Source organism: Saccopteryx bilineata, chromosome 12, assembly GCF_036850765.1.
Source record: "Saccopteryx bilineata isolate mSacBil1 chromosome 12, mSacBil1_pri_phased_curated, whole genome shotgun sequence".
In the NCBI taxonomy this organism is placed as follows: Eukaryota; Metazoa; Chordata; class Mammalia; order Chiroptera; family Emballonuridae; genus Saccopteryx; species Saccopteryx bilineata.
The window spans coordinates 3,365,384-3,389,069 of NC_089501.1; the positions used below are offsets into that span (position 1 = coordinate 3,365,384).

Sequence of the window (23,686 nt, forward strand, 5' to 3'; positions counted from 1 at the left end):
ACCCATCTTCCTTTTGAGACCACAGTTTTTCTGGCCCTGTAGGACACATGCATCACTCACCCTTGATGAGGGTGTTTGCTGAGGGGCCTGTGGTGGAGAATGGCCAGAGGAAGAGAGAATGACCCGCCGTGTGACTCAAAGTAGAATAAACCCTTACAGACCAATCGAATCTATTTCAAAATCAGTGTGCCAGCCACTGTTTGAGGTGGTACTTCTTGATTATACATTTTTATTCAGCATGGCAGATAAGACATGCCCTTCATGTGTGAATATGAATATACTGATATGCCATTTGTTGTGCTTTAAGAGTCTGTCCCTCAGTTGCGGGGCTCGTTTCTCATAAGATGCACATGAATTCATCTGTAATGCAGAAAATGCAGTGGTGTGACCTAAAATGCTCTCGGGTGGAGCTTCAGGGTTTGGAAGGTCACTAGGAAACGGTGTTTATGACATCCTGTCGGCTCTAGGGCTGTGTGGGGTAACTAGAACTGAGAGGACAGAAATTGAGTTTGTAGTGACTGCAGAAGCTGAAACCGCAGGCTGAAATGTAATAGGGTCGGTCTAAGGCTCTGTGAGCACAGGAAGCTGATGAGAGGTGAGGGGGAGCTGTAGGGCTGAGAAAAGTGCTGCAAGGGGATGAGTAACCTTGATTCCCCACAGGAAACATGCAGAATCACTTTCCCCTTCCCTCCAATTCAGTCAACAGCCAGCTGTTGCACGTAGAACCCTTACCTAAGTGTGCAAGACAGCGTGCTGAGCTGTACAAGTTTCAGGAGACCCAGGCCATGTTTCCTGGCTCTGTCTTATTTTACATTCAGATCATTAAAGTAGCATCTTCCAAAGTGTTTTTCTACAGATCCCTCTAGAAGGAGCTCTATATTTGGAAAGTTGAGGAAGCTCTGGATTACTGAAGTTACACATGCTTCTTTTGTGCAGAATTTCTCAGAGGCTTAAATATGGCAATGTGCCCTTGAGCGTCTCCAAAAGAAACGTCAGCTCTGCAACATTTCCAGATTCATTTGACCATGAGTCCTCTTTTCAGGCCCAGAGCACTGATGCAACTAGTGTTTTTCAGAATTCCCTTTAGGCAACAGAGAATTGAGGTGGGAGCTGTCAGTGAGCAGGAGGCAGTTCCAGTAGGTTTAGGAGTAGGCAAGGACCTGCTGTAGCAGCTCTGTTTCCTTTCTGGTGTGGCCTTCAGAAATGCTGCTGCTGTATAGGTATGTGTAAGAGTCATGTTCTGGTGTCAACTTCCTCCTTCTGAACCTTCAGAAGGCACTGCCTTTCAACTGTTGGGTGTGAGTTGCCCCCCCCCCCTCAACCCGGGGCTGAGGCTGCCCTGGGCACCCCATACCCATTGCAGCGTTTATAATAGTAATGTGTCCCCAGGAGCTCCTTAACCACAGGGAGGACATAGGGGGACTGTGCAAGGACTTTGAAGTACTGTACCTTTCTAGATTTTCCTCACCTCTTAATAGAGAGTAATACTAGAACGGGTCATGGTAAAGATGAAATCAGAGAAAGTGTATAAAGCTGGGTTAGAGTCTTGGTTTTCCTAAAGCTATGGAGACTCGCTATAAAGCCCAAGGAAATAAGTGTGATGGACCAGCCATTGCTGCCCTCCTCATGGAGCACAGGCAATTGTTCTGACAGTAAAGATGGCCCTGCGTGTGAATAACCAACCAATTGACTGTCCTGTTGTCACCCAGGAGCAGGCATCATTGCTTCCTGCTTCAGGACATGACCTTTGAAGGATTTACAATTCCCTGTCACTTGATTTTCTACTCCTGCCCCTTTCAGGCCCTCTCCCCACTCTGCCTCGTGACCATTCCACTGCGTGGCTTCTGCACACTGCCTGTCCTCTGTGGTCCTCTGGCTTTATTCCACGACCACTGTTCCTACCACTATTTAGTCTCTTGGAGTTACCTTCATTCCCAACTTCCCAAAGAAGAAATTCTGATTGGTCTGTTGGATTACTCTGTCCCCCATGAGGCAGAGCCACACCAAGGCCTTGAGGTGTCTTGGATCCAGGCAGCTATGGCCAGAGGAGCAATGGGCTGTAGCCAGGGCAGACACTCTGCACCCACTGGGCTCTGTGCCGATACAAAGTTAGTTAGTACACAGTTCTTTTCCTCATCCTCTTTCTTCCCTCTTCTGTTCTGCCTCACTTCTGCACATGCCAGTCCATACTAAGGGCATGCCTTGACTTAGCAGAATATACCCAATAATGCCTTTTATTTCACTCTTAGATACTAAGCACTAGACGAGAGGCCCAGCCTCACATAGTTAGATTATCTATCAACTATGCCTTTCTTTTGTGTCTTACTGGATCTGAGGCCCACCCCCAGTTGCTTGGATTAGGCTCCTCTGTCACACTTATCTACCTTTCACACAGGAGCCATTTAGCACTTCAGACATTTAGCCTGGATAAGGAGATTGGGTTGGGTTAACCCAGACTTTGCTTATGTGGATGGCGCTGTAAGAGGGATGCTCAGTGGAGAATCTAGCATGAGTGGACTGTTGGCACTCAACCAGGTAGTTATCATAGCAGGATGGCTAAACGCATAGAACAAAGATGGACGAGAACTAGGCAAACCAACAGTTCATAAATATCCAGGAAGCTTGTCAGAGACAAAGGAACCAACATGTAGATCTGAAATCAGAAGCAGTCCAGCACCTCCCTCCTGGATACTTAAGAAACTATCACCAAGTGGGCACTTACACAGGTTTTAATTAACTATAAAGACAACACAATAGGCAACCTAAATTATTTTATTTCTGAAAGTTTGTGAGCCCAGTACTCTGGACCTTTTAAATTTTCAGCACTGTGCACCAGATGCCATAAATGTCACATTTGCACACAACTGAGCATAAAGGATTCTATCGGTGACTCTGGCCTGGGTGACTGGTGCTGGCCTGAAGCTGAGCCTAGGGCTAAAACACCCGTAGTGAGTTTAAGACCACAACCTGGCCCGCAGGCCTCCTCATTATTGCAATTATGTTGCTGTCAAACACTCCACAAGCCATTAGAAACACAGTAGAGAATTTGGGGTCCAGTGTTTTATTGATTTAGTTTACTGGGGTTTTATTTTTGTGATTTGCTTTTACTTGGAAGTATATTTCATAGGAAATTCATAGTAGTGAATTTTGTCTTTTATAACTGAGATTTAAAAGAAGAATAATGAATAAATAAAAGAAGAGTGTAGGTAGACCAGTTGCCTGGTTTAAAAAAATATTTGAATGTCATTTTCATATATTCATAAAAATAAAATTAAAATATCTATATTCATATGAGACTTTATAGTGTTCAGAGTGCTACCATTTTTACTGTTTGCATTGATCATCATAATAAACCTTGAAGTTAGAGTGCCCAAGGGCACAGAAGTAGGATCCAAAGTTGAAGGGTAGACAGGACTTGGGTCTTCTGATTCCTTTCCCACCACTGTCCTCACCAAACCAAGCTGCTTTCCAAGTGAAGAGTAAAAGCCTGGGGCGTTGATAGACAATTGGAAAGAGTGTGTTTAGAGATTTAAGGTTCCAATCAAGAAAACTTTAAGTTGTAAGGTGCGAAAGAGAGGCAAAAGATATTCAAGAAACTTGTAGAACTAGACACAATGAAAGCAGCAGGTACGACAGGGAGAGATGGGCAGTGAAGATGGCGCCAGTCCTTGTCTAGATTAAACAAAGTTATGAGCGGGAATAAATGAATGGTTTCTGACATCTCTTTACCAATGCAGAGAGTGTGAAGGATCAAGTTATTCTGGATTGTGGGCAAAAAGAAAAAGGAAAACAATCTCAGAGATACCACTGAGACTTGGAGGGGAAAGTTATGCCTAGATAGACTAAAGCTAACAGAGAAATAAAACAACATGCCCCACCAACATATGTAGTGAGTGAGTACAATTCATGAAAATAAATCCTTGTATGGCAATCCGTGCACTTGAGGGCAGATGCAAGATAAGAATTTTAGGAAAATAACAGGAACACCAAAAGAATTATTCTGAGGTACCGAGTACAAAATTTGAAGCAGACATGAAAACAAATCAGCAAAGAAGCAAGATATGGGGTAATATACCTAGATAGCTACTACTAATATTATTATTTTTTAAAACAGAGCAATTGCTCATTCTTCCCCAGGCCTTGGTGGTAGTTGTGAGAAGTTAAAGAAGCAGTGAGAGGAATCCTACTTTGACCACCATTTTTATTAATATAGAGAAGAGCTACTTGGTATGTACATGGAGAGGGGAATGACCCAACCCTCTTGGAATGTGCAGTGGCAGAGGGAGAGAATACTAGATGATCAGCCACGGTCCCTAGAATTTAGAAAGTAGATTTTCTAAAAGTCCCAAGAAAGTAGATTTGGTTCCACAGTCAGAGGCTCAGGGTAGTTGGTAGGAGTGGGGAGCAATTTGGGGAAAGGGAAATTTTGAAAACGAATATTGTGGCCTTACCAGGCAGTGGTGCAGTGTGGATAGAGCATTGGACTGGGATGCTGAGGACCCAGGTTCGAAATCCCAAGGTTGCCAGCTTGAACACAGGCTCATCCAGTTTGAGTGCGGGCTCACCAACTTGAGTGTGAGGTCACCGACTTGAGCATGGGATCATGACATGACCTCATGGTCACTAGCTTGAACCCAAAGGTTGCTGGCTTGAAGCCCAAGGTTGCTGGCTTGAGTCCAAGGTCGCTGGCTTGAGCAAGGGGTCACTCACTCTGCTGTAGCCCTCCAGTCAAGGCACATGGAGAAAGCAATTAATGAACAACTTAGATGCCACAATTAAGAATTGATGCATCTCATCTCTTTCCCTTCCGGGCTGTTTGTCTCTGTCTGTCCCTCCCTCCCCCACCCCCTCTCACTGTTAAAAAAAAAAAATATGTCAGAAAAGCTTGGATACATGAGAGACTCACCTTATAGGAACTGCCTAAGATAATAAAAGGAGCTATTAAGGCTCTGCTCATGGAAGGGACAAGAAGTAGTTAGATAGACCAGTGTTTGGAGAAGATGGTGTAGTGTTACACAGAAGAGGGTGAGAGGCAGGGCTGGGCACTTCTATTCGGTTTCTTTGGCTTGCCTCCATGAAGAGAACGCTCTCCGGACTGGAAAGCGTAAGAGAGATGCTATAAAGAAGACTATGTATGTACCCTGCATTGGAAGCAGAGAGACAGATAGAGAGCATGTAGTGTGCTAAGCAAATTTAGATCTCCCAGTCCAATAAGGGAATTTGTAAATAATTTCATATATACAGTGAAACTTTACGGACGTAAAGTTATGGTGCACTTTTGACCGGTCACAGGAAAGCAACAAAAGACGATAGAAATGTGAAATCTGCACCAAATAAAAGGAAAACTCTCCCAGTTTCATACCTATTCAGTGCAGTTCGATGTGGACTCATGCACAGATTTTTTAGGGCTCCTTAGGTAGCTATCCTGTATAGCCTCTACAGACTCGTCACTGACTGATGGCCTATCAGAACGGGATTTCTCCACCAAACCGCCGGTTTCCTTCACCTGCTTATCCCACCGAGTAATGTTATTTCTATGTGGTGGCGCTTCATTATAAACACGCCAATATTCACGTTGCACTTTGGTCACGGATTCGAATTTAGCGAGCCACAGAACACACTGAACTTTCCTCTGTACCATCCACATCTCGACTGGCATGGCTGTGGGCTGCTCCGCTATACCCAGTGTTACATCATCATCTGCGCATGCGCACATGCTGCCACATCATCCTACAGAAACTGAGAGGGTTTTCCTTTTATTTGGTGCAGATTTCACATTTCTATCATCTTTTGTTGCTTTCCTGTGACTGGTCAAAAAGTGCACCATGATTTTACGGACACACTGTATTTTTGGATAATCTTTGCTCTATCATGATGCATGGGAAATGTTTCAAAGAGACAAAAATGGACAAATGTTGACTAGTTTTCAAAATTGGGAGTTTCTTATCTATGAAACTCTAGACCAGTAGGCTTGATGGTTTACCCTCTAAAGTGTCTTTGAATATTTCATTAAATGGTTGATGAGCACTTTGGAGAAAAGGTTTTGGTTGACCAGAGCTCAGAGTGAAGCAAGCAGTATGGTAGATTGAAAAGAGGATGGGTTGGAAGTTTTGGACCTGGCTCCCAGCTCCAGTATTTATAGGCTGTAGAGTTTAGGGAAACCACAGCATCATTTTCAAGTAAAATGTGAAAAACGGTAGCACCTTTACAAGTTTGTTGTCAGAATTAAAGGAGATAAGTGAAAGCTTTAGGCTTAGTACATAACATATATTCACTACATCTTTATTTTTAAAAATACAAAGACAGACCTGACCTGTGGTGGCGCAGTGGATAAAGCGTCGACCTGGAAATGCTGAGGTTGCCGGTTCAAAACCCTGGGCTTGCCTGGTCAAGGCACATATGGGAGTTGATGCTTCCTGCTCCTCCCCACCTTCTCTCTCTCTCTCTCTCTCTCTCTCTCTCTCTCTCTCTCTCTCTCTCCCCCTCTCCCTCCCTCCCTCTCTGTGTGTGTCTCTCTCTCCCTTTCTCTCTCCTCTCTAAAATGAATAAATAAAATAAAAAAAAAATACAAAGACATAACAGCAGGATGTGACTGCTGAAAAATTAGATGCTTCCTTGGGTGGCATTAATGGAAGTATAGTGTTCTATGTGAGGGAGGGGAGAGTGCCCTGGACTCTGTGCTGGTCAGGCGGCTGCATTCCATTCTGGGCTCTACCCTTTAGGAGGGGCATTAGCAAGGTGAAGTATAAGCCTGGGTAAAAGGCACAGGACAGTTAGGAGAGGAGGACTCTGGGAACCTGTGACCTGGAGAATGAGCACAGGAACTGGACCTGTTTAAAAACAGCAATCTGTGGAAACTATGATGGCTCTTTTTAAGTATTTGAAAGGCAGAGATTTTAAGGAAAAGTTGTCCTGTGCTGGGAGACCCTGGTGAACAGAGCTACTATCAGTAGGTAGAAATGACAGGGATGTGTGGAGTTGCTGAATTTTCTAATAATCAAAGCTGTCTGACAACAAAATAGGCTGCCCAGGGCTTTGCGATTATATTGCAACCCTCTTTAGAAGGCCACCAGAGAAGTCAGAGCAAAGGAGAGAGACCCCTGTAGTTGACGCACTCTGTGGCTGTGTGGATGGATCTGGATGGTTCTCCCTGTCACAGGAAGAATGAGTGCCACCTAGAAGACCTCTGTGTGTGAAAGGACATGCAAGCTTGCTGGAGGAGACGGGTCGGGCTTGACCTGCGAAGTTCCTTAGAGTTCTAAATGCCATTGATTCTAGAATCTCAAGACAAAGTTATCAAATATTAGTCATATGTTTTAATTCTGTAGTTTTAAAGGAAAATGCAAAAAAATTCCTTGAGGAGTGGGGGGAGAATGGTATTGAAGTCAGAGGGATCTGTTAGATCCTGGATTTGCCATCTATTATCTGTGTAAGTAATCTTGGGCAATTCATTTAACCTATCTAAATCCCAGTCATCTATATGATAAGGTACTTGTGAAAATGAAGTAACTTGCTTAGCATGGTTACTAGTGCTTAAATAATACTTGCTATTTTTACTAGTATCATATATTATTATTACATCAATTGGGACTTTCAGTAGGCACTATAATAAAGGCCATAATTTTCGATGGAGTGTCCTGGAGAGATTTGAGGACTGGGCAAAGATGGGCTGAAGTGGGTCAATCCTGACCATCCACAGGTAGAAACCAGTTCTCCAGGGAGCAGGGAAATGTGCAAGAGATTGTTAAAAGAGGATTGAATGAGGCATTGCAAAGAAAGCCCTTGGCCAGGTCCCGGGTAGATTCCAAGCACTCAGTATGTGTATAGTTGGTAAGCGAATGAGAGGTCACCAGGATCAGCTGCAAGCCTTTGAGAAGCAGCCAGAGAGTGAGCTGCGGTGCAGGGTTGGCAGAGGGGCTGTTAATTTTGCCCAGCAGTGCCCTTGACCTGGGCCACCTGCACATACAGAGCCTTAGCTTATGGCATTTCAGTGGTGCTGCCCATTGCTAGCTACTGCCATGGCAAGTGAAGAGGCTGGGAGACAGATTCAAATGAAGTCCTTAGGGCAGGGATCGGGAACCTATGGCTCATGAGCCAGATGTGGCTCTTTTGATGGCTACATCTGGCTCGCAGACAAATCTTTAATTAAAAAATAATGTTAAAAATATAAAACATTCTCATGTATTACAATCCATTCATTTCCTACCGCTCATATTCATGGTTGCAGGTGGCTGGAGCCAATCACAGCTGTCCTCTAGGACAACACCAAATTTTTATTATATAATGCATAACATACATGGGTCATTGTATGGCTCTCACGGAATTACATTTTAAAATATGTGGCGTTCATGGCTCTCTCAGCCAAAAAGGTTCCCGATCCCTGAACTAGGGGGAAAAAAAAGACCACTTTAGATATCACAGATAATAACTGCAATCCTTCCAAAACTTTCCATCATCGATATATGATTAGCTATGTAGTTTAACTAAAGCTACATGTTTTGAAATATGATTTTTGCCATTTTCTACAAAGTCTGCATGAAAGAAGAAATGAATGAGGTGAATAGTCACAGACAGAAGCATGCTTAACTTCTAACACATCAGTTTAGAGGGTCTCCCTCTGCACTCAAGTAACCCAAGGTTGCTCCCACAGCTTTGGGTGGAGGAGGGGCTCTTCTAGCCCCAAGTCATGAACTTCAAGTATTCAAGTACACATTTAGAAAACACAGAGAGTAAGAAAAATAGTTTCAAATATATTTTTTGAAAATGAGATTTACAATGAACAAGGTAAATACAAATCTAAATAAAAATTAGTTGTACATCTGAATAAAAGAATAAAAAAAGGAGTCACAGTGTTGCGTTAGAAAAACAAAGGGAAGTTCGATATTAAGAGAGTAAAATAATGACTGTTTTTTAGCTAAAAACTGTTAGTTGAATTTTAACCTTTAGAACAAGTCTGTTGATGGAGGGCGTGGAGTACTTCTGGCGGGAGGCGGTATGTGCGGATTTCTCTCAGGACTATTAGTAGACGGATTTTGAGCTCCTGCGGGCAGGTTCTGAATCTTCCCTGCATTGGCTCACAGGCCAGTGCCTTTTTGAGCACAACTCAGTGCTTATTTTTTAATAAATTAATATTATAAATAGGAGCTCAGTTTTTCCTTAAGCTTTACCTTGAAGCAAAGATGATTAAATAAAAACAAAAATATGTAGATAGTTAAATAAAAACAACAAAACATAAGCTGTATGAGGGCAGGTTTTGTTTCTTACTAAACTCATATCCCTGGTTCCTAGCACAGTGCCTGATGTGTGGTGGGCCTCAATAAAGGTTGAGTTATGTGACAGCAGATTTCCAGGGCAGGTCACAGCTATAATATTTGAAATTGATTTAACAACAACAACAACAAAAACGGAGAGAAAATCGAGTCATGGAGCATGGCCATGGGAGATGGGATGGGACATTGCTCTCTGCTTGGTGTGGCATGTTTTCCATGTCTGCAGTTCCTTGCTGTTGATTCTTCCTCACAGACGTCCTGGGCAGTGCTATCACCATTGATGATTTCACTTTACCTCTGAGCACCTGAGGTTCAGAGTGATTGAGGGCCTGGCCCTGCCAGGAGTGGAGACTGAAAGAGAAGACTAGATGATGTGTGAGGCTCCTTTCAGGGCTAAATTTCATCACTGAGATGTCTTGGGCTATTTCTGTGTTCCCTTAGGGCCAAACAATTGGAAAACAGAGATGCTGACACTTGGCAGTAGGTAGCCAAATATTTTGATGTTTAAATTTTTTACTTTCCACCTGGATAACTTGTGTTAGGAGGATGTAAGTTGCCTTTATTCTGCTCAAAGCAGAGAGTTTCATGATGATATGCTAATGTTCCTAGGCAACCTAATATGTCACACCAGAGGGAAAGAATCACCTTCTTCTGGATTATATGTTTGGCTGTGAGGGTGGATGCGATCACTGAATATAGGCCATGATTCCATCTCTTGCTTTGGCCATAGAAATAGAGACCTGGGTCAGTAATGAGCCATTTGTCAGTGCTCATTGACATCCTGAACACCAAGCCCATCTTTGCTCTACCTTACAGAGCTCATGACACAGTTGAAAGGAAAGGATCTGCCCTGGTGACCTGGGCCAAGATTTCTGAAATCCAGCTTAAAACTTATAAGATAAGTAAAACTTGAGTCATGGTATAAAGTTCCTACATGGCAGTTTTCTAATGACATTTTCAGTTCTGAGACAAAGAATTAGCCTCTCCTTGAATTCCAAATCCCATTTGAGGAGAGAGAAGAGAGGGGAGAGGAGAGAAAAAGAAAGGCTCGCAAACTACAAAGCAAAACAAAACAAAACAAATAAAACCCTTAAATAAAAAGAACTATGTAACAAACATCATTATGTTGGAAGCTCAGCCTGCAGAATGCCTATTTTGAAAATGAACTTCTCTATGAATTTACTTCTTTTAAAAAATATTTCTTTTTAAAGAGTTTATTTATTGATTTTAAGAGAGAGTGGAGAAAGAGAAGGGGGTAGGAGTGGGAAGCATCAACTTGTAGTAGTTGTTTTTCATGTGTGCCTTGACCAGGCAAGCTCCAGGCTTTGAACCGGTGACCTCAGCATTCCAGGTCAACTCTTTAGCCACTACACCACCATAGATCAGGCAAATTTGCTTTTTTAAAAACAAAAACAACAGCCCTTGCTGGTTCTAAATCCCTCTCCTGATTTCTTCATGGGCTTTGCGTACCTATGGTTTAGGTCATCTTTTTCCTTCCTACACTCTCTACCCCAGTACTTCAAGGAAATTTGGAGTGGTGGGCTTGGCCCTCCATCAGGCTTCGAGGCGCACACTCCCACTCAGCGGAGGCTCACCCTCACACGCGCGCTGCCATTCAGGGTTTGGGTCATCCTGCTTTAAGGGCTTGTGGGAGGTACAGTGGCTTGGGCCCTTCTTTTGGAAGATGGTTCTGCCATGTAATGAGTTAAGCAGATCATTCATCAGCTCTGTTTTTTAATAAAAGATGAATAGCACAGTTTATGGCTTCCACTATTCAAACAGCAGTTGAGCCTAAGAGAAATTATTCATTTTAATGGTTCTAACACTCATTTCCAAGCCACCGGGCTGCTGCTTTATCAGCTTTTGCCTGAATTAGAGATGGACTGGCCATGGAAAAAGAAGGTGGCTCAACAGGAGTTGAATAGAACCTTCTCAGGATAGTGGGCAGCTGACATGGTTCATTGTCACTGAGGACAGTTCCTCTGTTGCCTTGGGACAGTCTCCTAGGAAGCAGGGTGGGAGCTGGTGTCTGAGCTGCAGTATGCATTTGCCCAGGGAGAAGAAGCATGCTCCATTCTATTGCAAAACCATGCAGGCTCACAGGAAAGCCGTGGATGAAAAATTTCCTTTTCTTCTTCACACTGCCATAGAAACACCCTTCCATTAAGTTAAAATGAACTTAAACATATAAAATATTCCCTGGACATTGGCAACCATGAGGGAAACAGGCGAGGAACTGAAAAACACACTTATGACAAGCTTAATGATATGCCTGTCACACAAGCATTGCTTGTTACTACTGTTAGCCCCATTTACAGATGAAGAAACTGAAGCCGAGCTTTCCATGATATTTCACTGTCCGTAAATAATGGAGCCCAGAATTAAACTCGCATCTTCTGATTCCAAATCCCACGTGATTTCCCGAGCATCCTTTGCCACCCAAGTGCCCTGATGGAGGCTGTGTCTAAACCCAAAGGATCGGCCTAGCGTGCGGAGGACCCGGGTTCGATTCCCGGCCAGGGCACATAGGAGAAGCTCCCATTTGCTTCTCCACCCCTCCGCCGCGCTTTCCTCTCTGTCTCTCTCTTCCCCTCCCGCAGCCGAGGCTCCATTGGAGCAAAAGATGGCCCGGGCGCTGGGGATGGCTCTGTGGCCTCTGCCTCAGGCGCTAGAGTGACTCTGGTCGCAATATGGCGACGCCCAGGATGGGCAGAGCATCGCCCCCTGGTGGGCAGAGCATCGCCCCTGGTGGGCGTGCCGGGTGGATCCCGGTCGGGCGCATGCGGGAGTCTGTCTGACTGTCTCTCCCTGTTTCCAGCTTCAGAAAAATGAAAAAAAAATAAAATAAAAAAAAAATAAACCCAAAGGAACAGTTGTAGGTGGAACCATGGGAATCCAGGGTCAGACTGGAAGCATGTGTTCAGATGGGGTCAGTCTGAGGCCCTCAACACATGCTATAAGGTGACTGTTTGCAGGTATGGCAGACCTCAAACCCTTCAAAACATTGATCACCTCCACCCATGTCTCTTCATCCTCCTTTGCTTCACGCATGGGTAAGCTTGTGGTTTTCTGAGCTGGCCTGGAATGCAAGATCAATGCTGCATTTAAAAGGCCAAGATCTAGGCAACCAGCATCTTCACTTAAGGAGCTACTGCTTCTGAGCTGTTACCTCCTCCTATATTTGTAGAAAGTCAGGGGCACGTGAAGGTTTTGTTTTGTTTTTCAAATTGTTGATGGCATTCAAGGGATTGTTAATATCTTTTTACTGTTCCATTGTTAAAAATGTCTTTGCCTAGATTGAAAGATTTCAGCAAAAAGGGTTTCTTAATTAAATATTGCCTGATGCCAGATTGCTGCTCAGAAGTCAGTGGTGGGTTTCATTAAAGAATGAACTTCCCTCGCACAGTCGACAGCTGATTAATGTGTTAATTAGGAACCCTGTCCCCCTCCCCCAGTCACCCAAATCTTCTCTTAAGCCTAGCAGAATGTATAAATTGTGCCCATGTGGGTAACCTCATGGCATACTTTGGCTTTGACTTTGGACGTTTATATAAAAATAAAGGCTCAATTGCCAACATGAATAGCTTTCTTTCTTTCCAAGGGGAAATACAAGATGGAAAGAGTTATAGGAACCAGAAATCCTGCCTTTCAGTTTTCTTATATCAAGAGCAAGTGATATTTCTGCTGAGGCAGTGTCTTTGGAGCAGTTGAGCGGTGTAGGTTGCCACACCATTTATTTCACAGGAAAGGAGTGAATCCATCAGGCCACTGAGCTTAAAAGTACTACCCTGGCAGCCGGCCACCAAAATATAAATAGTCTAAATGGACTAAAGGAAATGTTCATTCTGTTGTTTAGAATTGGACACATCCCAGGAAGGTGAATTTAATCTTTTTGAGGACTGCTGTTATGGGGTTGAATGGAATACACATTTGTTTATCTCCTTTGTGATCTTCTTGTCGTCCCGGTGATACATTATGTATTTGTGATACAAAGCATTTCAGCTGTCTCTCTCAGTGGCAGTGCATGAGCTGATTGTTCAGTCCTCAGATTGCGGTCGTTAAACAGCTTCGGCCTCAGCTCTGTCCAGGCTGGAACCTGTTAGGGAGAGAAGTGGAACCGAAGGGGCCAGATTCCAACAGAAACAAAGCCGGGGTGGAACTAGGGGGAAGTCATCCCAGAGCCCAGTGAGTGGAGCCCTGTACTTCTTAATCTTTATCTCTTAAAATATCTGGAGGAATTTTGGTACTTCCTGGCATAATGAGAAAAAAACAATGCCTCACACAGTTAAAAAAAAAAAAGAAAAGAAAAAAAAAAGCCACCTTTGGAAAAAGAAGGGAAAGAAAACCTCCTAACACCGCAATTCAGAAAATCCTAGTTTATAAGACATATGCTGTATATTTCATGGATATGCAAATGTTATTTTATTAAAAAGAGAGAGCTACAGTATATATTTTTACCTAACCTCCACATCTTAAGTAATCAGCTCAGGCTCTTATGATAAAATCTTTAATTACTAGAAGCATGTCATTAGTTAGATGTAGAATGAATGATGGTACTGCATTTTATTGCCTCACATGATATAGCCATTTGTGCCATAAATTCATTGACCTCATCTTAAGTGATGTGTCCTATACGACAGATTTGATTCATTATTTCTTAAGTGACAATTTTTTTTCTCTAATAATTTTTTGCTTCCTCGGAAGGATTGCTTTTCTTTTTTTACATTTTTTTTTCAGTGTTCTGAATGGAAATGTAATAAGGCAAGGATACTCACACATTCACACTCACATTATCACAAAGCGAGATAGTCATAAACTATCACACTATTTTACCTGAACACTTTGTGATGTAGAAAATAAGGCACTAAGTATTAGGCCTTTGCTTTTAACTGGAAAGTTTGCTGAAATAGAATTTTGCTTGGAACTTTGATGTCTATAGTTCTTGTTATGTGGAAATAGACAAAATATGGTGGAGCTTTCTCATTTGATAATTGAGGTAAATCCAGGACTGTTCCCTACTCAGCAGTGAATTATTGAAAGGGAAGGAAGTAAAGGGAGAACGTTTAAGTTATATACAGATTATTTTCTGCAACTCCACTCGAAAATATGTATTTAGCTTGAGGAAACAGAGGAATCCTCTGGAGGCAAATAATTCAATCTGGCAATTTAAAAACCAATTAAGGAATTCAGAAAACCTTTCCCCTTATGATTAAAAAAGAAGATCCAAAAGAAATATGCCAGAAATTTTAGTATGTTATTTTAATTAGTTTAATTCATTGATGATATTTTCAGTTCATGATTAAAGATATTATATGTAATCTTTCACTTCAAGCTTATAAATTTATATTTTACACTTTCTATGAATGCCTAATATTGAAAAAGAATCAGGTGGCTTTCATATTGGAATTTAAGTGTCACTTCTTTATACATTAACTTTATAAAAATTATCAGATCTTAAAAATAATAACATATCTGTTTTCCCTATAGTTTATTGAATCTTTATCTAGAGGTAATTTTGAGGGTCTGACAGGTTCTGTGTGTCTTCTCATCAGAGGCAATTTTGCTCTTATTTGTATAAACTAGCATCTCAACTACATATGATTTTAAAAAGTTCCCTTAATTCTGGAGAAAACTGAGCACTGTAGTGAAGCATGGGAGTATATTAGCATTAAAAAAATTATGTTGGCAACAAGTGTTTTGAAAGTGTAATTTGATATGAGACCAAACAAAAACTAAAGTGTGCCAATTTAGTATTCCTTCTTCAATTTCACACCATCAAGTATATTACCTGCAAATATCAGGGGGGAAAAAAGCAAGAAGAAAAAGAGTTAATTTACACCTACAGACCCACATCTGCCATGAGTGTGTGCACAATCACACACAAGCATGCTACCATTGTAAACTGAGACTCAAATGAGATGAGTAATCAAATGCTCAGCATATGTTATTTTTGCATTGTTGATATGACTGATCATAATTAAAATGTATCATCTTTTAATGCTATTAATTTATCATAGTTTAAAAAAAGCTACCAACATGCACCAACAAGGGAACAACAACAGAGCCTCTCCTCAACAAAAACAGGGTTCCATTTAGAGCTACATTGGAAACGGTGCTTTATTGAGGAGAGACTCCAATTCAATGGACTCAGCCATTGCATTGCATTTTAGAATTCTCCTTCCACTAGATGGAATGAGTGATGAAGAAATGATTTTAAAAAGGGGGAGATAAGAAAAAGAAAATAAATTGTGTGTGAAATGTTCAGTCAAAAAAGTAAGGCACTGAAAGAACTATTGAAAATTTTGACATCTGTTTATCTGTTTATAGCTATGGCAAGATTACTCATATTAATTCTTGTTTAAAATGCCATATGAAGGAAAGACATTTATGCAAACAAGAGTCATATTTGAATTGTAGATCATGCCTTCACCATCTGTAAGAGCTGATGGTGTTGCAAAATTAATGTGTTAATGAAATCACAATAATTTCTCTAAAATAATGGATTATGAAACCAAGAATGAGTATTTTTTGAACTTTGATGTCTAGTGATTTCCAATTGGGAAAAATTCTCAGCCTTTAATTAGTTCAGCAGCCCAACTTTAAAATAAATTTGGTGATGCCTTTCTTTTGCCAGGCATAGATTTGAAGGCAGGGGAAGGGAGGGGGAGCCATAACAACTTTTGGAAAATGCTCTCTGGTGTTTGAAAAGTTGTTAAATAAGACTGCATGCCAAGAAATGTCACCAAAAATTCTGACTACTGAGAGAGAGTGGGCAAACAGCTCAAAAAATAATTCTAGCTTGCTGCAACATCACAGGTTGGGAATAACTAAACCTCACACAGACTTCATGATTAATTCCAAGTTTCCCCTTGGAAGGCAGACATAATGATGCTCAGTGCTTTGTTATTGGTTAACACAGCACACCCTTTCCAACTGCATTATCGAGCACAGTCAATAGTGTAAAGTGACTTTGCATGAAGAGAATTTTAAGGGGCTCTATTTCAAAGCCTACTGCACGTACTGGGGCATCCTTCTCTCCAAAACTGTTTAGATTTGCATTTACAATGAGCCTCTTTGACAAGTGAAAATGTGTGGGCAGGTATATGTATTCCTTTTGTCCGATCCACCTTAAAGGGGACAACACAATTTCTTATTTATTTTTTAAAAATAGGAGATAGTGATAATTGTTCTGAAGAGTTAATATTAATAAAGCAATGCTGGATTACAAACATTTAAGAAATTTACCTTTTAGAAGGAAACATTTCAGCCTGTTTGAAAACTGTGATAAAGTTTGGAAGAAACTTTCCATGAAACATGAAACACCATCTATCAAAGAGAATGGCTTACCTTACATTTTTCTTTTATTACTGTGTTGTAGGTATGTGACTGGTGTAAGCACATAAGACACACAAAAGAATATCTGGATTTTGGGGACGGGGAAAGAAGGCTTCAGTTCTGCAGCGCAAAATGTCTCAATCAATACAAAATGGACATTTTCTACAAAGAGACACAGGCCAATCTTCCAGCTGGGCTGTGCAGCACATTACATCCTCCCATGGAAAATAAAGCAGAAGGCACCGGGGTGCAGCTGCTCACTCCAGACTCTTGGAATATTCCTCTAACAGATGCTCGCAGGAAGGCCCCCTCCCCAGTGGCTGCAGCTGGCCAAAGCCAGGGCCCTGGCCCGTCGGTATCCACCACCGTCTCTCCATCTGACACTGCCAACTGTTCTGTCACTAAGATCCCCACGCCAGTGCCCAAATCCATGCCCATCAGCGAGACTGCAAACATCCCTCCTGTCTCGGTCCAGCCACCTGCTAGCATCGGGCCTCCCCTCGGCGTCCCGCCCCGCAGCCCTCCCATGGTGATGACCAACCGCGGCCCAGTGCCACTGCCAATCTTCATGGAACAACAGATCATGCAGCAGATCCGCCCGCCCTTCATTCGCGGGCCGCCGCACCACGCCTCCAACCCCAACAGCCCTCTGTCCAACCCCATGCTCTCCGGCATCGGGCCCCCCCCTGGCGGCCCCAGGAACCTAGGCCCCACTTCTAGCCCTATGCACAGGCCCATGCTTTCGCCCCACATCCATCCCCCGAGCACCCCTACCATGCCTGGGAACCCCCCGGGCCTGCTGCCCCCACCGCCCCCGGGCGCGCCCTTGCCGAGTCTCCCCTTCCCGCCGGTGAGCATGATGCCAAATGGCCCGATGCCCGTGCCCCAGATGATGAATTTCGGGCTGCCGTCGCTCGCCCCGCTGGTGCCACCCCCCACCTTGCTCGTGCCATACCCCGTGATCGTGCCCCTGCCTGTGCCCATCCCCATCCCTATTCCCATCCCTCACGTCAATGATTCCAAGCCCCCCAACGGATTTTCCAGCAACGGGGAGAACTTCATTCCGAGCGCCCCTGGTGACTCCTCGGCGGCAGGAGGCAAACCAGGCGGACACTCCCTGTCCCCCCGGGACTCGAAGCAGGGCTCGTCCAAGTCCGCGGACTCGCCGCCCGGCTGCTCGGGCCAGGCCCTGAGCCTGGCGCCCGCGGCCACGGAGCACAGCCGGGGTGAGGTGGTGGACCTGACGCGGCGCGCCGGGAGCCCCCCGGGCGCAGGCGGCCCGCTCGGATTCCCCAGCGTGCTGCAGGGCCCGCAGGACGGCGTCATCGACCTGACCATGGGGCACCGGGCTCGGCTGCACAACGTGATCCACCGCGCGCTGCACGCGCACGTCAAGGCGGAGCGCGAGCCGGACGCCTCCGAACGCAGGACCTGCGGCGGCTGCAGGGACGGCCACTGCAGCCCCCCCGCCGCCGGCGACCCGGGCCCGGGCGCCCCCGCGGGCCCCGAGGCCGCCGCGGCCTGCAACGTCATTGTGAATGGCACACGTGGTGCCGCCGCCGAGGGCGCCAAGAGCGCGGAGCCACCGCCTGAACAGCCCCCACCGCCGCCTCCGCTGCCGCCGCCTGTGCCCCCCAAGAAGCTGCTGTCGCCGGAGGAATCCACAGTGAGCGAGCTGGAGTCCGTCAAGGAGAATAACTGTGCTTCCAACTGCCACCTGGATGGGGAGACGGCCAAAAAGCTGATGGGGGAGGAGGCTCTGGCGGGGGGCGACAAGTCAGACCCGAATCTTAATAACCCCGCGGACGAGGACCACGCGTATGCTCTGCGGATGCTGCCCAAGACGGGCTGCGTGATCCAGCCTGTGCCAAAACCCGCGGAGAAGACTGCCATGGCGCCGTGCATCATCTCCTCGCCCATGCTCGGCGCTGGGCCCGAGGACCTGGAGCCTCCTCTCAAAAGGAGGTGCCTCCGAATTAGAAATCAGAATAAGTAAAAGGTTTGTATGTCCACCCAGGCGCTCCTTCGCACAAGCTAGTGCACCTCTTATTTCTTACAAGGCAGAAGCGAGAGAGAGTTGAATTGATAATCATAATTTTACCTTACATGTTTTACAATACACTGTGTGTGATTGCTCACGGTCATTATTTCGATCCAACATCGCTCCCACTTAACTGCTGATGGAATCAAGTAACAGTTTGCAAGTGCCATGCCCAAGGTCACTTAATGGTAAAGCCCAGTCTTGAACCTAACTGGAAACACTATCTCCTTAATTACTCTTCTATTATTATAGTCCTCTCTGTAATTCACTGTATTGAAAAAGAGAAGGATGTGGGGAGGAAGAAATTACTTGGGAGGGCACATGTTCACAGGGTGAAAGGTAAGCTGGGCCACTTCCTGGGGCTGGTATACTCATGGGCAGAATGTCCCAACTCACCAGATTTTCTCCGTAACTGTGGGGATTACATTTGCAAGATGAGAATACAAACTACCCTTCTTACACTCTTACGCCGACTGAACCCAAACCACTAAGCACCCTTCACCTGGTCACATGTTGGAGCTGTGGCTCATAGCTCCTATTCATGGGATCTCTGTTCATTTGTCACCAGCCAGCATTTCCCAGGGTACGCTTTAAGCATCACTGACCATCTTGTTTCTCCTGATTTGGGGGCTCAGTAGCTCAGCTGGTGGGTTGCTCAGCAGCTCTTTAGACAGGGGGAAGCCTTGACAGAGAAAAGCCACATTGCTGAAGTGGATGAGAGTGCACACCTCTACCCTCAGTGGGGGGAACTCGGCTTAATGCCAAGGGAGCCATTGATAGTCCAGAATTTCAGTAACGGGAAGGAGAGCTCGCACGTGTGGCATACCCCGGATAGCCAGACGTGGGCTCCTTTGATCCTCCCACCAGTCATGGTGGGAAAGGCATCATCTGCCTCTTACCAGAGGAGAAGATGAGACTTGGAGATGTTGCCCAAACCAGAGCTGGTGAGTGGGGGAACCAGTATTCAACTCAGGTCTGCCAGATTCAGAGTTGGAGCTCTCCCCCCTTTCCAAGAAGGCAGCAAACAGACTAACATTCATTAACTGTCTATGGAGAGAAAAGGAAGACAAATGAACATTTACTGTGCACCAAACTTGTGCTCAGCTCCTTCCAGGAGCTGGGGAGATACAAAGGTGAATTGATGCAGTGCCTGCCCTGGAGGTATTTACAATGGTGGGGGATAGGAGCCCAGGGAGGAGGAGGCTTGGGTAGGGCAAGTTGAGTGCAGTCACTCGCATTTGTCTTATAAGTGTTTTTCAATAGTATGCAGATCCAATCCATACAACAATTATTATTGTCTTCTTTTTACTAATGAGGAAACTGAGACAGAAATTAAGTAACTTGCCTAATATCATCAAGTTAACAAGCAGATTCAAATCCAGCCTGTCTGACTCCAGAGCTACATTTTCTTTAAACCACTGTAAGAGAATAGGCTAATTGGTCCCTTTTATTACAGTGCTTGATAAAATTCTTTTATCTATCTTGCTTGTCTTAGGGAAAAGTTCCTAGAGAAAAACCAAGCCTACTTATCAACTACTCTTAAGTGTTTAGACAGTGCTCAATTCTTTTTTTAAAATTTTATTGACAGTGTCAAATTCTTGTTTTTACAACCATAACAAACCTAGAATAACAACTCATTACTCCACAGTGGGAAATATAGGTGTGGACCAGAACACTTGATGTATTGTGTCCAGACCATTGTCCCTAAGTCCAGCGTATTACATGGGCAGCTATGTAACTGATAGCCAGAGTTGGCCTGGGAAGCACAGAGCCAAAGCAAGGAAGCTTGTTGGGTGGTGCAAGAAGAGATTCTCAGCCATTCATGGTTTGCGGTTTCCTTTTCCGTTGATGACTTTGCCAGTAGGAGCAGAATACTAAAAATCATTTCATCATTTCTTCTTGACTCTGCACCTACAAGTTCTGCTGTCTGAGGACAGATGGTCTCAGCCTTCTGAGAGGCACCTCAATTGAAAATGCCCCTGATTTCTCCACCAGAGTAATTTCATCTGGTTGACAAAGCAGTGAGTAATGGAAAGATGTGGGACAAAAAAAGTGTTGGCCTTCAGAAAGCATTGGGAATTGTAATTTTAAATACATTCTAATATCACTCATTCAAATGGCATAAAAGGAAGAATGAGAAGGTGAAAGACTTCACTACCATTACTGGAGTGAGAAGGGACCACTGGTCCAGAAGTAGCATAATAGCCCATAATAGTGCCACTGGTCCATAAGGAGCACAAGGCCAAAAGAACATAAAAACGTGAAATATATGGTGGCTATTTGGATGATACATGTTTTTGAATAAAAAATTAGGTGAAGGTCTTGTGTGTGGACCAGAGTCATTACTAAAAGTATTGACCTGGCTTTAGCCAATTTCAGAAGTTGCAATGATGAAATTGCTCATGGTCCCTTGAGATTAGAGAGTTCTTTTTATGATGAGTCCCCCCAAGAAATCATGGCTTTTCTCTAAAGTCAGAGACACTCAGGCTTTGCCAGCTACAGCAGGGTGACAAGGCAAGTGATTTAAGATGGGGGAAGATCTACCTTTCCTCCACTAAATCACATTGCCTTCTATAGTTCCGTGTTGCCTCGCAGCACAGTCTCAACCTGCCATAATTCACTCACGTCTTCTGACCCTCCCGGATTTTCTGTGCACACGTGGCTGTTTTTCTTCCGTGCCTTCAGAAACCCAGCCCATTTGTGTGGTTGTGGAAACTGGAAATGCATCTGTTAAATAAAGGATTTACATGGCTTTTGTGCCCCGACAGTGAGCACCTTTCGGTGATGAGTTAAAGCCAAAGTGGAAAGCATTAAAAAACAAAAACAAACCTGGGCTGAGTTTGGTGGGTGAGGTGCAAGTGAATGATTTTCGCAACTGCTTGTTGGTGACTCGTGATATTATTTCTTTTAAGAAAGGCTGTCTGTAACTTCAATCAGGGTTCTTTAGTCTTTGCACTATGCCACCACTCTGATACTGTATTACTTTTGTTTTTTCATTTTAAGTAGATATAAAGCAGACTGTATCCTGCAATCAATAATACAGGTAGCTACAGTTGTCTTCAAAGAAGTAATCATATTCGCTAGTTTTTGTCACACTATAGAATTTTTTTTTCCTTTTTGACACTGTTCTCTTCCTGGTTACCTGACTTTATACATTCTTGTTTGTTGACATGATTACAAGTTATTTTAATGGGAAGATACTTTTCCAGATGCAGAACTAATTAAGTTTAGTTGAAGATTTTAAGAGGTTGTAAACTTCCTTTAATCTTTAATTTTTAAGACTCCAAATACCAGTTCTGCAGCTTCTGTAAGGTGGAAAAAATATCCCCCCCCCAAATAATAAGGAAAACAATGTATAAACATTTCCCAAACTATTCTATCCACAAAGAATTCCACTTATAAATGGAATACTCCCTTCTCTGTCTTTGCCTTGGAGCTTGGGGATGACTGTTTGTATTTGCACATTTTCTGAATTTCTACAGTTTACACTTGTTTATGGTACACTGGGGAGTTCACAGTAACCATTTGCAAATGTTTGGATATATTCAAAAGAAAATATCCCCCCCTCCTCGATTTTCCAGGGAAATGACACATTCTCTTTAAGTAAAATAATCAATGGAAAAAATGTGTACCATGAGTAACCCTTTCACCCTCACTTTTTTCAATCCTGAGGAGCAGCAAGTCCATACAACTTCTCACTGCCGTGGCTCCCGGTTTTCTTACGTGTTCCTGAAACCAGGAGGAAGATATGAAGCTCGTTCCGGCCCCAGTTCCAGGTGCCCCCAGCCTCAGCAGCGGGACTTTCTTCCGCTGTAGTTTCTTTAGGAGAGCTGGAGGAGGCAGCTGGAGTTTTGGCTTCTTGGAGTTTAGAGTTTAATTCTTTGTCTGGTCATGGAGTCACAATCCCAGAAATGGTTATTTCAAGAGTGGGGCAAGGGGCTCACCTCATTAGGAAAGCCAAAAGGGTGGAGGTGACACAACTTTTTTGCCAGTTTAGTTTCTCCGGCTGAGAAGTTTGAGAGAGTAGAAGGCATCCTGGGCAGTCAAGTCTACACATTTGAAATGTTGCTGTGGATGCCTACTTTCAAAGCAAGAAAAAAAAAAGATAAAAACAGAGTGAGGAGAGGAGATCAATACAAATGGGACATGCAAATCCTATGCCAGACTTGAGATTTTTTTATGTTCCAATACTTGATTATTGGAAATGTTAATGGTCAATGTAATCCTTGGTGTTAAAATTCCAGCTGCCTGTCAGGGTGTGTTAATGACTTTCCAATTCTAGATGTAGGTCATTCAAAGAGCCAGCAAGAGACTGCCAGGTCTGCAGCATGCACCTGTGTGAGTGGTGAGGGCCTGGGGGAGTGCTCGCTGTGATCATTTCAGACTCAGAGGGGAGAGATTTCTGGAATAAATGGTGTCAAGATCAGCCTCGGACACATCTCGTTCAATGCTGCTAGGTCTATTTTAACCCTTATGACAAGGGAATTGAAGGAGGGCTTTAAGGTGCAAACATCTGGTTTTTGAATATCATTCCAAATGCGATTATGGTGGAGTAGGAAATGATGTATGTGACCAGGTATTCCCTTCAGCTGTAGCCAGACCCTCCATCTTCAGCAGGGCCAGGACTGAGGCGAGGCAAAGCAAGAGAAGTGTTTACGCACAAATTTTAAAGAGGAACTCACTCCTAGGGTTGTGCGAAGGCAACCTAGCCTTGGCCCTGATCTCCAGACCTTTTAATACCTGTGGCCACTCCCTGAAGCTGATCTCCTGGCTCCTTGGAGAAGTTGTAGTCTATGGATGACCTTTAGCAGTTCCTTCTAGAATTACGTGGAAAACCTTATGTGCCTGTGCACAGAGGTAATTTCTTGGGAGGAGAAGTCCATAGATTTTTTTCTTAAGAAAAAGTATACCTTACATCTCTAACGGATTATCTTATATTACCACCAAGCAGTATTGGAGTTGGAACTTTTCTTGTTACTCCTAGGAAGCTGAATTAATTATGTTTCCTTTAAAACTTAGAATTTATTTCTAGCAACTTTTG

At 43.8% G+C, this 23,686-nt stretch overlaps 1 protein-coding gene across 2 annotated transcripts in view; it reads left to right on the forward strand.

The window, feature by feature from the left end:
• Positions 1–23,686, forward strand: part of SOBP (sine oculis binding protein homolog) — a 171,627-nt gene that overhangs the window by 133,804 nt on the left and 14,137 nt on the right. For both annotated transcript variants that reach the window (XM_066247686.1, XM_066247685.1), the window contains one exon: positions 16,648–18,603. In XM_066247686.1, the coding sequence (XP_066103783.1) occupies positions 16,648–18,600 (1,953 nt within the window). In that variant the 3' untranslated portion in view covers positions 18,601–18,603. The remainder of the gene's footprint in view (positions 1–16,647; positions 18,604–23,686) is intronic.